The sequence below is a fragment of the Equus przewalskii genome, chromosome 4 (genome assembly GCF_037783145.1).
Source record: "Equus przewalskii isolate Varuska chromosome 4, EquPr2, whole genome shotgun sequence".
Classification (NCBI taxonomy): domain Eukaryota; kingdom Metazoa; phylum Chordata; class Mammalia; order Perissodactyla; family Equidae; genus Equus; species Equus przewalskii.
This window is the reverse complement of record NC_091834.1, coordinates 60,091,307-60,104,286: the sequence shown is the minus strand read 5'-3', so window position 1 is coordinate 60,104,286 and position 12,980 is coordinate 60,091,307. Positions and strand designations below refer to the sequence as shown.

General features: G+C 43.4%; 1 protein-coding gene across 1 annotated transcript in view; it reads left to right on the top strand.

The window, feature by feature from the left end:
- CPVL (carboxypeptidase vitellogenic like) overlaps positions 1–12,980 on the top strand; it is a 136,748-nt gene that overhangs the window by 36,324 nt on the left and 87,444 nt on the right. Inside the window, exons 4-6 of the mRNA XM_008518416.2 lie at positions 7,430–7,544; positions 8,490–8,548; positions 9,955–10,034. Coding sequence (XP_008516638.2) covers positions 7,430–7,544; positions 8,490–8,548; positions 9,955–10,034 — 254 coding nt within the window. The remainder of the gene's footprint in view (positions 1–7,429; positions 7,545–8,489; positions 8,549–9,954; positions 10,035–12,980) is intronic.

Here is a 12,980-nt window from a genome sequence, read left to right as displayed (position 1 = left end):
TAAAATAATATAGCCGCCCCATTCTAAATCCTTCTCTCCTGCCTGGAGACACCAAGGGCAGAAAGTGCGGTCTGGCCTGAGGAAGCAGGAACTGAAAAGGCATCAGGAGCCAGGGCAGCTGGTCTTTCTGTCTCAGCCGTATTCCGTCCAGGACCACGGGATCACTCATGTGTGCTTCATTCTTCTCTCTTGGCAGATCAACATGCTTTGCTTCTTCAGGCCTTTGGCAGAAGATATCTACCCTACAGTTTCCAAGTTTACCTGTGCTTGGACCATGCAATCAACAGAGATTGACTAGCACCTCTCCTAGGGGCAGAGTGTGCTTGGCTCAGTTGGGTCAGGGGTTCTTTCTTGGTCCAGTCAGCTGAGGCTGAGGGTGCTGGGTCATGTGATATAACCATGGCTAATGGGCCCCTTCCATTGGTAACTGGGGAGTCAGTTCTTAGAGGAGGGATATAGGCTGAACAGATCTCTTAAAATATGTCTACCACAGATGGCTACAAATCCACTAGTAAGACACCAAAGATTTGGAAGTCTCAGACATTTGTCTTCTCCATGCTTTCACTGTTTATCTTCTCTTTGCTGTGTACTTACGGCATCAGGGATCTGGAAAGATAGAAGGTGGGTGAGACAAAACAAGAAGAAAGTAGCTAAAAATGATCAATTGTAGATCATTCCATCCACAGGAATATTCAAACTCTGCAGAAACTCTTGTGTGCCTGACTCCTTTTGAGAAATGGAAATTTACAGGGAGAAGAAAGTAACTAACTTTCTCAGCCATTTCTTTCTTTGCACCAAGAAGGGAAAGTCAGGCCTCTTCTCCACCATCCCTCCCCACCCATTCCTTCTAAAGTGCAGCTTTTTGGCAGGAGGCACAAACAGAGAAGCCATGACAGCTTCAAGAAGGAATGAGAGCCAAGTACAATGGTTAAGAAGGAGAAAGGTAGAGAGGATTCTAATGGGGTGCAAGCTGGCTCAAATTAGTGAGACAATTCAAGGCTTGATGAGAGTCAGTGGGAACTCAGGAGTGGTGTAAGGAGGCCTCAAAACCGAAAAAAGTTTGAAAAAGTTAATTTTCCATAAGATGGTGCGGTAGCAACAGTCATGGTAAAGGAAGACCTAGGAGTGGTCAACACCAACCACTGTAGGTAAAATTCCTCTGAAAGCACAGCATGTCTTAAGCAAGTTGTTTGTATGTGTTGGGAGTACGTGTGTAGAATTAAAATGTTGTTAGGTACCGAGTTAATTCTAGGCACAAAACCAATTGCTTTAAATAAAAAGCTCTGCCTTGATTAGCACCATTAGTATAGCAGCTGACTGGGATCTGTGTGGCAAGATGGGAATCCATTCAAACATTCTTGGGGGAATTCAAGACATTTACTTGGGGTACGAATGACTTCAATTAAGATAGAACACATTACTTAAAACCAAGCAAATGATGAGCCTCTGCATATGGAAGTGTGAAGGGAGCCTTAATTAGTTTACTAATTGTACTACTCATCTTAAGTGGGGCCATTGATTTGGGTCTGTTAGTGGGTTAGTTGGTGTTTTCTCTTACAAAGTATGATGTTCCCTGTTGGGGGTGGGAGGAAGAGGGTGGCTCGAGGATATATTCCAGCCCTGGGCATTGGTGGAAAATGCCCTAATACTTGTTGAAATACCTGAGATTCCGTAGAGCTACTTCGATAAGTCCTCCTTATAAAATAGTCATGTTACTTCAGAGTACTGAAATCGCCAAGTCTTTAGGGCCCGCTCGCCCAACATGTGAGCTTAATGCTTCGGTGACGTGTAAGCTCTGAGTAGAAGGTTATCTTCACCACATAATGAAGAGGAGGGCCTGGGAGGATGGGAAGAAGATGGGTGTGGTTTGATGCGGGGTGAAAAGGAAGACTCTGAGCATGCACGGGATGCTGTCTACGGAGGGCATGTCCCATAGGGAGCAATAGGACAGGGAGGTTAGTGTAGTTTAGTTTTGTCATTGTTCCTGTGTCGAGTCTCCTCTCGCTTCACTTAGAAGCAAGGAGAAAGGAAGAAACTGGGTGTTCCTAAGAATCCCTTTATGCACAGAAGGTTAAACCAAATGAATGAGTTTCACTTACTTCGAATAACAATCTCTTACAACATAGGGTAGATTTTTTCACCATCGTTGTGAATAAACAGTGGAATGTGCTAATGTGAGAAATGGTGGGATTTCTTCTGCAGAGAGTCTAAAAACACCGAATAGATAACTTGCCTCCTTCTGGGCCGTTCATTCTGGAGCAAACTCTCAGGAAGGAGTGTCCAAGTTCATGAATTGGCCACCAGGGGTCACCAGAAGAATTGAAAGGGCGTCTGAAGCAAAGCCATGGTTTCTTGTTCGCCAAGAAAAGGTGCAGAGTGGTGGGCCCTGCGTACCCACATTCTTCTGTCGCCAGAGAGACTTCTCACTGATGTATTTAGGATTTCTTTGTCCCTTCTTTTTGATCACCAGTCCTTGCTACAGTACTCTGACCTGTATATCATTAATAGAGAGTTTATTTTCTTTTAAGTTAAATATATAGATGCTTATCAGCAGGGAATTACTCACCTTTCAGGTCTCAGCTCAAATATTAGCTCATCACCAAAGGACTTCTTTAAGTATTCAATCTAATGTTCATCTATTACTCTCTCATATCACCCATTTATTTACTTATTTATTACCTGTCCAATCACCTCACCAGAAAAATAATAGGGCTAACGTTTAGGTAGATGTGCCAGACACTGTTCTAAGTGCTGTGCATATATTAACTGCACAACAACTATATAAGACAGGCATTATTATTGTTCTTATTTTCAAGCAGAGGACACCGAGACACAGAGGAGTTCAGTAACTTGCCTAAGGTCACACAGCTGTAAAATTGCATAGTTGGAATTCAAACCTTGGCTGTAAGTGCCAAAATCTATGCTGTCAACCATTAAATATCCTACCAGTCTGTGAGTGGGAGTGGTCTGCATCCCCCACCCTAAAGCAATGCCCGTCAGGATTTTATATGTTAAATGAATTAATACATTCTGGTAAATTCAGAGTGTTATGCTATTCAGCCAAATAATGATATGTACTGATATGAAGAGATTTCCATAACATGTTGTTAAGCGAATACAGCAAAACTAAGAGTATTACGTGTAGCTTGATCCTATGTTTGAAAAAATTAGTGTTTATGTATATAGCATACATAACATCTACACGATATGTGTATATGTATGTTGGGGGGGGCATAGAGAAACATCTGGAAGACTAAACGTCTCCACGATCGTCTCTAGGGAATAGGATTGGTGGAGCAAGGGGATTTTTTTATACCCTCTTTGAAAGGAAAATTAGTTAAGAATGAGTACTTCCTATGTAAAATAAAGTTTTAAGGAAAATTTTTATAACTTTTGACAAAAATAAAGGCTCTGTTTCTCTTGTTTCATACCCTCTTGAATTATAGCTTCAAAATAATAAATACTTTAAAAGTCCTGAATTACGTAAAATTGTAGATGAATTAAAGTGGTTGTTTCTTATTTCATTGATCCTAGGTTTTGCAATGTGATCTGTTCAGGGTATCTTCAGGTACTTCTGTTCATTCCTACTTGCGGGGTAGACAGTGGGAGAAGGGCTGCGTTCTCATAATTGAGAGCTAAATATATCACCCTAGGAATTATCACACAATAACTTTATGACATTATTATCGACCTTATTATATGTCATGGCATTATGATATCATATGCTATTACAAAAGTCTACATTCTGTCCTATAACTAACTCTTGGGTTTTTAGCGTTGAACATGTAAACCTTTTTTTTCCAGCATCTGACTTTTGCATTTTATTCCAGATAAGGGCAGTATTAGTTCACAGATTGGCTCATCAAAGTAGAAGTGTACACAGAGTTTTCTCTAAAAACGAGCTTCCTCAGGGCTTGTTGAGCTCGTTCACCTCCTTCAGGAAAGTAGATTTGAGGAGCCAGGTCAGCTGAGGGTGGAGGTGTGTGCAGCTCTCTTGTTGTTTAAGCATTCCAAGAATGCAGTGTCCTGTGCCGCACAGTTGCATAATAAAGAGCTTTGGCACCGAGGTGTTTGACTTGACTTTGTAGTGTGGCCTCTCAGGGTCAGGCTATTTTTCTGAGAGCCCGGAGATCTCTTCATTGTACCAGGTCACAGGAAGGGACATGAAAAGCCAGGAGAGGATAGGGTGGAGACCAGGGCCCAGGGCTTCCAAGAAACTCTCCGTCACCCTCACAGATTCTCAGTCCTGCCTGCACATTCGAACTGTCGGGGAGCTTTTAAAAAAGACTGATGCCTGCCTCCCCGGAGACCAGTGGAATTGGAATCTCTGGGATTCGGGCCTAGGCAGTAGGTTTTTTTAAAGCTCTCTGAGTTATTTTAATGAAATAAAAGGTTGAGAACTACTCCCTCCACGTAGCACACCATGGCTTCTAGAAGCTTGTGTGCATTAGGAAGGAAGTCGGGGGTGGATGTCCACTGGAATGCGTGGACTCAAAGTATCTCACATTCCCGGGGAGGCTGGAAACACTTCCATCCGGGTTGCATTGCTTCCCCACCTCTGATATGCTCCCACTGCTGAGTGAATACTCGTGGAAGGTGGTCCTGCTGAGTGATACTGAACAGCAATGAGAGGATCTGAGGGGCCATAAAAATCGCTCACTCAAACAAAACGACACAGTTGGGGTCAGGCAGGTTCGGGCAGAGCTGGTTATGTTTATTCAGCACAGTAAGGTTTACAGTATGATTTCGTGATGCATTTTCTCATCAGGGCCTTCAGGAAGCCGGGGAGGTGAGCATTATTGCCATTTGATGGACGGGGAAACTGAGAGCTTAGAATAATCTGAGAATAGGATCACACAGCTATTATGTGGCCACGTAGAGCCAGAACCTGTCCGGCTGCCAATTCCAGGGCTCACTCTCTTTCCCCCACAGCAGCTTTAAAAGGCTGTCTTTGATTTTAATTTTTCTTGCTTTGACTTATAATTCAAGTCCCTAGTTCTCTTGAATTCTTTATGTTTTTTTTTGAGGAAGGTTAACCCTGAGCTAACATCTGTTGCCAGTCTTCCTCTTTTTGCTGAGGAAGATTGGCTTGAGCTAACATGTGTGCGCATCCTCCTCTATTTCATATGTGGGATGCCTGCCACAGCCTGGCTTGATGAGTGGTGTGTAGGTCCACGCCTGGGATCCAAACCAGCGAACCCCGGGCCACCAAAGCCGAGCGCACGAACTTAACTGCCATGCCACCAGGCCGGCTCCTTGAATTCTTTATGGACATTTGCAACACTCGAGGCAAGAGGACAAACTAGTGAAAAACTGACAGGAAAGATGTCCGTCAAAGGAACAAAGAACACCAAACAACCCCCTTTTCCTCTTCCCTCATTTATAGATGATTTACATCAAAACCATCTATAAATTCCTAGTATTTATCTATCATGGCAATAGCTGCCATTTGTAGAGCATGTACTATGTGCCACTCACTGGGCTTTATGAAAATTAGTTTGTTTAGTCCTCCCAACAGCCACATGGCATAAGTACTATTATTGATCCCCATTTTACAGGTGGGGAAACTGAGGTCCCGAGAATGTAGGCCACTTGCCTAAAACCACACAGCTAGTGGATAGTAAAGCCCAGATTTTGAATCCGTTTTGGGGCAAGAGGTCACAGACTTGTCCCTTATACTGTGCTGGCTCTTGGAGCTACAGCCCCGCTGATCTGAGTTCCCAGTCTGACTCTGGATTCCTACCTTTTCCACCTGTTTCTTTAATTATGATAATTGTTTACACTTACTGTGCTTTTATCACGCCATAGGCATTGTTCTAAGGGCTTTCCAAATATTATCTCATTTAGTTCCTGGATCCTGGAGAGCGAGCCCCAGAGGTAGCCCCTCAGAAGGAGGCACTTCTCCAGCTCATGGCTGTTCTTACGACCACCTCTCTTTCAGCCAGGCCCCCTGGCCCCTTTCCAAAGCTGCTGAAGGACTCTGTGTCAGACTTGTGGTAGCTGGAGAAGAGGAACCCCTCTGGCACTCTGTCTGCGTGGTTAGAACCCTGTATGATCAGCTGTTCTTCCAGGTTCTAGGTTGTAGCATCCCGGATCACCTGCTCTTGAGTTAGTCCTGCGTTCTGGGCACAGCCTTCTCCCATTGTCCAAGTAAATGGAGCCGGTCCCTCAGAACTTTGGATGAAACACTGATTTGTCTCTGTATGGCTGGGCTAAGTGAGAAGTTGCGGGATTTCATTCTGGGCTGAAGCAATAGGCTCCTTGCTTGCCAAGCCTGGTTGACTGAACATCCAATGAGCCATGACATCAAATGAGGGCTCACTGTCACATCTGCTTCGAGCTCCTGGAGGCCAAGTGGAGCTTCTTTCACTTTGCTCCGGAAGATTCGCTTCCAGGCCAGGCAACCTCCGCGCTCGCTGCTCTCACACTCACTTCTTTTCTGTCTTGAGGATTTTCCCTGCCCTTTCACTCCATCTACAGCATTGTTCCCAGCTCTTCTCAGGGCTGGATCCTTCCCGGCCTGCAGGGCTCAGTTGATCTGACTGAGTCCCTCCCCCATCACTGTGTCTAAAGGAACCTTTCTTTCCCAGCCTTCGCTCACTCTCTCAACATCATTCTTACTTTCTTTTCATGCTCTTTAATCATCATATTTATGTATTTACTCACTATCTGCATTTTCCATGAAAATTTAAGCTCAAAGAGGACAAGAGTTTTTTTTTTCACCCACTGCTCTGCAGGGTACCTACTCCTAGCATGTGCCTGACCCATATGAGGGGCTCAATAAACACGTGTTGAGTGAAGGAAGTAAAGCATCCTCTGACATTGAGGGGGATGGTGTTGACTCTACTGCCAGTAGCTAATTTTCAGCATCCCACCCCTGCCAATGCCCTTTTCTTATTTATATCTCCCACAACTCCTACATAAACTCGTACCTTGTTGAGGGTTTTGTTGCTGTTGTTTGCATGGGCTGCATGACTCTGGGCCTTTCTGCTTCTCAGTTTCCCTCATGTTGAATGAAGTTGCTGTTGGCCTTGTGAACACCTTCTTAGTGAGTAAAATCAGAAAGGCAGTTTGGGCTCTCAGTGAAGGGGGGCAACTGTCACTGAGGAGGATGAACTCTTTCTTGTGCCTCTTTGGAAATATCTTGGTCAAATGGAAGAGTCCCTCAGAAGTTCAAACAGCTAAAAACTATACCCGTGCCCCAGCCAGTATGCTGGGTGTCTAGACACCAGCATATGAGGCAAATGCTAATTCAAAACAACCAGAGATGCCCAGTACCTTGCTTGTCATGGAGAGCGGTCCCTGGGATCTGGGAAGGCTGTGTGAGGTTTAGTCAAGGTCGTGAAAGACAGATGCTTTGGGTAAGTTTACTTGGATGCATTTTGCAGCCCTAGTGCTTTGTGTGGTCACTGGTCTCTCTCCCCTCTAGGTAGACCCATTGAATGCTCCCGTAGTTCTCTGGCTGCAGGGCGGGCCAGGAGGTTCATCCATGTTTGGCCTCTTTGTGGAACACGGACCTTATATTGTGACAAGTAACCTGACTCGTGAGTACTGCTTGAACTCTATTTTTTTATGGAGAATTCTTCATCTGAACCTTATATCTGCTTCAGAAATAATTTAGAGTGTACACTGAACCACTACGGATAGCTTAACAGTTCCAGATTATAAAAACATAGGTTTCTGGCAACGTCTGTCCAAGAAGGAGGAGGCCCCAGGGTGAGTGTCCCGGCTGGGCTGCTTTCTCCCTTGAAATTTGGGTGAAAGTTTCTCTCAGTCTGCTGCTGACTCAAGCAATCTGGGCTTACGGAAACAGTTGGTATTTATTACTATTTGGGCAAGCTCTTATGCGTGGGATCAATGGGTAGAATTATATCCCTAATTATTCACACGAACTGAACACTGTACGGTTCAGTCACATAAATGATCGGATATCTTGGAAGCAAGATACGGTGGGCCGGGGCTGGGGTGAAGGAAGGAATGGAGAAGGAACCACATCTGGCTGCAATCCAGGTTTACCTCCATCTCATTTTTTTCTGATGAGGGGAGATTGTTTACTTTCCCCAGGTCAGAATTTGGAGGCGAACCAGTTTGTGACTCAATCTAAAAGCGTATATGCCAATTCTGTTGAAATTGTTCTCCGCGGCGTTGGGTGGGAGAAAGAGGAGTCAGGAGAATCAGATGTTAAGAATGATTCACTGGACTGGACAGACGGGTTTATTGCGTGGGGGGTTGATGAGCGTTTCTACGTGAACCGGTTGCAGGGGGTGTTGTTTCCAAACTTGATCTGAGTTGTCGAAACTCTGTGGGTCCAAGAAAAGTAAAAGGGAGGAGAGGAGAGGGAAAAGGTGCTGGTAAGCGATGTCAGAGGGACACCAAGAGTTCATTGACATGGTGAGGACAGGGGGCACGCTGGGTTCCTGACCAGAGCTGGGCCTTAGTGGAATGTCTTGTTAACGACCTGGTCTCAAACCTCTCCTCTGTTTCCCCAGTGCGTTCCAGAGACTTCCCATGGACCTCCACATTTTCCATGCTTTACGTTGATAACCCAGTGAGTACCCGATGGCCCTATGAATTGTCACTGTTGGCCTCTCTTGTCTTTTTCTGTTTATTAAGTACATTTAAGAAATAGAGAAAAAAAAGGAAATAGAGATTTAGTTTTTTTCTTTTTGAAACAGAATTTAATCTATTAAAAAACATTTGAGATTAGTTTTTCTAACATGTATTATCATATCTGAGCTTGGGAATTAATTGCTGCTTTTGCTCCTTCTCTCATTTCTAATCTTATGAAATGTCCTGTTCACTGAATTATACCAATTCCACCATCCAGGATAAGAGATTAGTTTCTTTCCACTGCTGATAGGGGTTTCCCCGTATCGTGGGTTATTATATAGTATCGGAACTCCTAATCTTTCAAATAGAGTTCTAGATATAAAAAGTCAAAACTGGTCTCTTTCACTTATCACGGTGAACAGAATGCCTCATCTCAGAACAAAAAGTGGAATTCTCCTTGAGAAGTTCTTCTGAAATTGAGTCCAGTAAACTGCAAAATGGGAGCCTAACTTTAGGGTCAGCTCCTGCAGATCGAGAGTGTCTTTATCCCCTAATTTCTCCAACTTCTCTCACTTCCCAGATGGTTCAAAGAGAAAAAAGATACATAGGGAGAAAAAAAGTCTACTCTCCCCACTGTGTTTTGTCACCATCCTCTTTCCTAGTTTGTAATAGTATTTTTAAATAAAAGTTGAATTAAATGTCCTGTTCCCTTGGGTGTTTGGGGAAAACAAAACAAAAACAAAAATATTTATACCTGGTAGGGGGTGTGTTCCTTATACAACTTATTGGCTCAAAATAAGAAGTAGCTGCTTCTTTTGATTTACAGCAGAGTTGTCTGTGAACTTCTAGATATAAGGACATATTAGTTTAAAACTAATCTTTATTTTAAAACCCCTTATCTACTGAAGGTGAAAGGGCTTAGTGGCCATATTTCTCACCAATACATAAATGAAAAAAACCACACATGCACACGACTATCTTTTATCTGCAGCCTAGAGAGTTCCTTCTTGGCAGAACAGAGCAATGCACCCTCCGGGTTTCAGAGACAAGACAACTTTGAGTCTTTTGATACTGTAGCAGGGGCCAGGAAAGGTGAATTCCTCTCCTTAAATCAGCATCTGGCAGGGTCCCCACTGCGGAATCAAGACAGCTCGGCCACTGACCCGAGGACAGAGCTTTGTGCTGATAATTTATTTGGGCTTTGATGAGGGGAGGGGAAAATAGGTGGAATGCAGCATCCTCCTGTGAGGGTGGCTAACCGCACGTGGGATGATGGCAGAAGTCCGAGGTCAGAGGCTTGGCTTTTGGAATAAGGTCAGTTTCCTTCCAGTGTGGGATTTCTCTGCAGGGCTCCGAGGCATGTGTTTCTCTGTGTTCAGGCCTGCTTATTTATTTCTCCTTCAGGTGGGCACCGGCTTCAGTTTTACTGATGATCCCCAGGGATATGCAGTCAATGAGGATGATGTGGCTCGAGATTTATACAGGTAAAAGGCCCTGGCTCTCTCTTGGCCTTCTTCAGACCAAACATTTTTCTATCTCAATAGGAAAATTCTTCCCATAGTAGAAGTATTATTAATTGGTCCTCATCATCTAGTTCCTAAAGACGTTTTAAGATGACTTCTACATGAGGAGTACACACACTCACACACACACACACACACAATTTTCCACTTTGTTACATTGTCACTGATAATTGTGAAGGTGGCCAGCAGAGAAAGTAACAAGGAGAGCTGAAATCTTGAGGCATAATTATAATTTTGTAAAAATGTCCTTTGGAAACAATAGAAACAATGAAATTATTCAACCAAAGATTATTTTCAAACTTTTCAGCCAGATGTCTGAGAAGTCTCTGCCGGCTTTCTGACCTTATATTTAACTTTGCATCTGCCAGGAAGCAACATCTTCTCAGATGTTTGTTTGTTTTCTTTCCCAGAATTCCTCTTTCTGTGGCCTTCAGATGCAATTTTTCTCTCTCTTGCTCCTCCTCCATGACTTTTCCAGGCTGCAAACTCAGCTTGTTAGCTAGTCTCTTTCCTTTTCCCTTCATTTTACAAAGTTACTCTTTCAGTTGAAAAAAAAAAAGGAAAATGTAAAATTCTAAGCCTAATGAAACAGTATATGAACATATGCTTTCTTCCTTTCTTTTTCTTACTCACATTTGTTATAGCAATTTTTAGTATATATTTTTTTTAAAGTAAGTGACCTTCTTATTTCGTCACACTTTCCAGTCTGTAAATTATTGCTAGAGACCAAGTCCTGAATTCTTTCAGATCGCCAGGGCACCACTTTATGCATTATAATAATTTACTGAAAGAACCCTAGTGGCCAGAAAGAGTTAATTAGCCCCCCTACCCTCCACTTCCATCAACACTCATTCTCTTAATTACTTAGTGAGCAAACCCAACCCATCCCCAAAGTGAAAGGGAATCTAATAGGAGTCAGAGTTTTTTGATCTCTGACAAAAGCTTTCCGTTTTATTCTTCTTTCTGCGCAAGGCAGATGGCTGGGAGAGAGAGGAAAGAGGAACTTCCGGCCTTTCTCCAAGAGACATTTCTATCTCCTCTGCTGATCCAGAAAACAATATGGCTGTTGTCTTCTACACTTTCATTTACCACATGTCCTATTATTTTAACACTTCCATGCAGTTTCCGGGGAGGATGTTTAGGACCCCACACTTCTGCTTCCAGGTGCAATGTGTCCTGGGAGCAGGCTAGCCAGATCCTCACAGGGGTCCCCCTGCCTCTCCCTCACTTGCGCCCCTCCTCTTTCCCTCCACAGACATAGCCAAGATGACTGTCCTTACAAGTTTACTGGAGTGCCATGTCTTTCTCATTTAGCGCTGACAGCGTGCTCTCATTTTTCAGATCGGAAACCTACTTTTCTCCCCCCCTGCCCCTTTGGCTTAAATCCAAACAAGCTCAGTTGTTTAACCAGCAAACACCCTGAGGGCGGAGGTTCTGTTTTAAAAAAAACTCCATCAATCCCCTCTAAGCCAGAGCATTGCAACCCTGCCATTCCTTTCCTGTCTGTCCTTCCCCTCCCCCAAAGATGGCCACAGCTTCCAGTTGACCCTCTGAGTGGATATTTACTGCTGACATGTGGTACATCTCCTCTTGCATGACATGTAAAGAGAACCTATTTCAAAGCATCCATTGTTTATAGCTGTTTTAGCTCTTTTTGCTTCAGGCTCTTAGAACTGGAAAATAGCTAATCAAGGGCAGTGCAGAAAACTGATTTCAGCTGTTTCCTTTACAGTTTACCCTGTTTGTTTCCCTTTGTGACTACGTTCTTCTCTCCAGCTCTCCAGATGGGTGTTGGGAGTAAGAAGCTCCCTTTGAAACCTGGAAGCCGGCTACTAGAGGTTTAAAGAGAGACCTTTCTTCTTCTCCCTTTGAAAACCATCTTTCTTCTTTTCTGGAAATCCCATTCCTTTTCCCTATTAATAGTGCCTGCCTGTAGGGAGAAGACTCCTAAAGAGGCATTTGACATTCACAGTTAGGCTGCTTTTGTGTTTGGAAATAAAACTTTTTCACTAACAAAGTGTTTAAATATTCTTTTTTTTTAAATTTCCCTATTTGGAATGAGCTACAATGCCTTTCTGGTTTAGGAAAAAAAAACAATTTACTAAAGAATAATAAATTTATTAACTTTCATTTAGGGTATCCCAGCTGGTACCACTCTCCTTCTACCACTATTTATTGGTTATCTCCCATGTGCCAGACACCTGGCTCCTGGTGCTGGCGGTACAGTGGTAAACAGGGCCCACCGCCCCTGCCCTCCTCCTGCTGACAGTCTAGTGGCTAGCCTGGTTATTTTCTCAGCAGCCATGTGGTTTGCATGGGAAACAGTATCTATTGCTACACAAAGCTTCATAACCAAGTGACTATGAAACAGGTTTCATAAATTAAATGAGAACATTTGTGTGTTCTGTGTGGGGCAGAGAAGATCATGGCCCGGCCACACTAGATGTAGAATCAACGCAGAGGATGGTTTCTGTTTGCAGCAGCAGAACAAAACCACCGAGATTCTCATTGCTCTGCTTTTTTCAGTCAAACTCTCAGTGGCTAAAGCTGCACCTTCTTTGGCTTTTGCTGTTTTGGAGCTTTTGCTTAGATTATTTGAACCTTGATTCTCCTGAATGTCTTGTATTTATTATGCTTCTGATTCCATTAGAACTGATCAAAACCCAGCGCTCTCTTCTGGTCTATATAGTACATTATCATTTCCACCCACCTTCTCTACCCCGAACCCACTAACTTCTTTTTTAAAAAAATTATCTGAGGAATAATTTTTTCCTACTCGTTCTCCCTTTCAAGCTCTGTTTATTCCTGTTTTCCTTTAATATACTTTTTTGCCACCAGGTAGCTTTTGACAAAAAGTCTACTTATTGGACAAGACCTTGGCACAATGCCAGCTAGGTTGCCAAATGG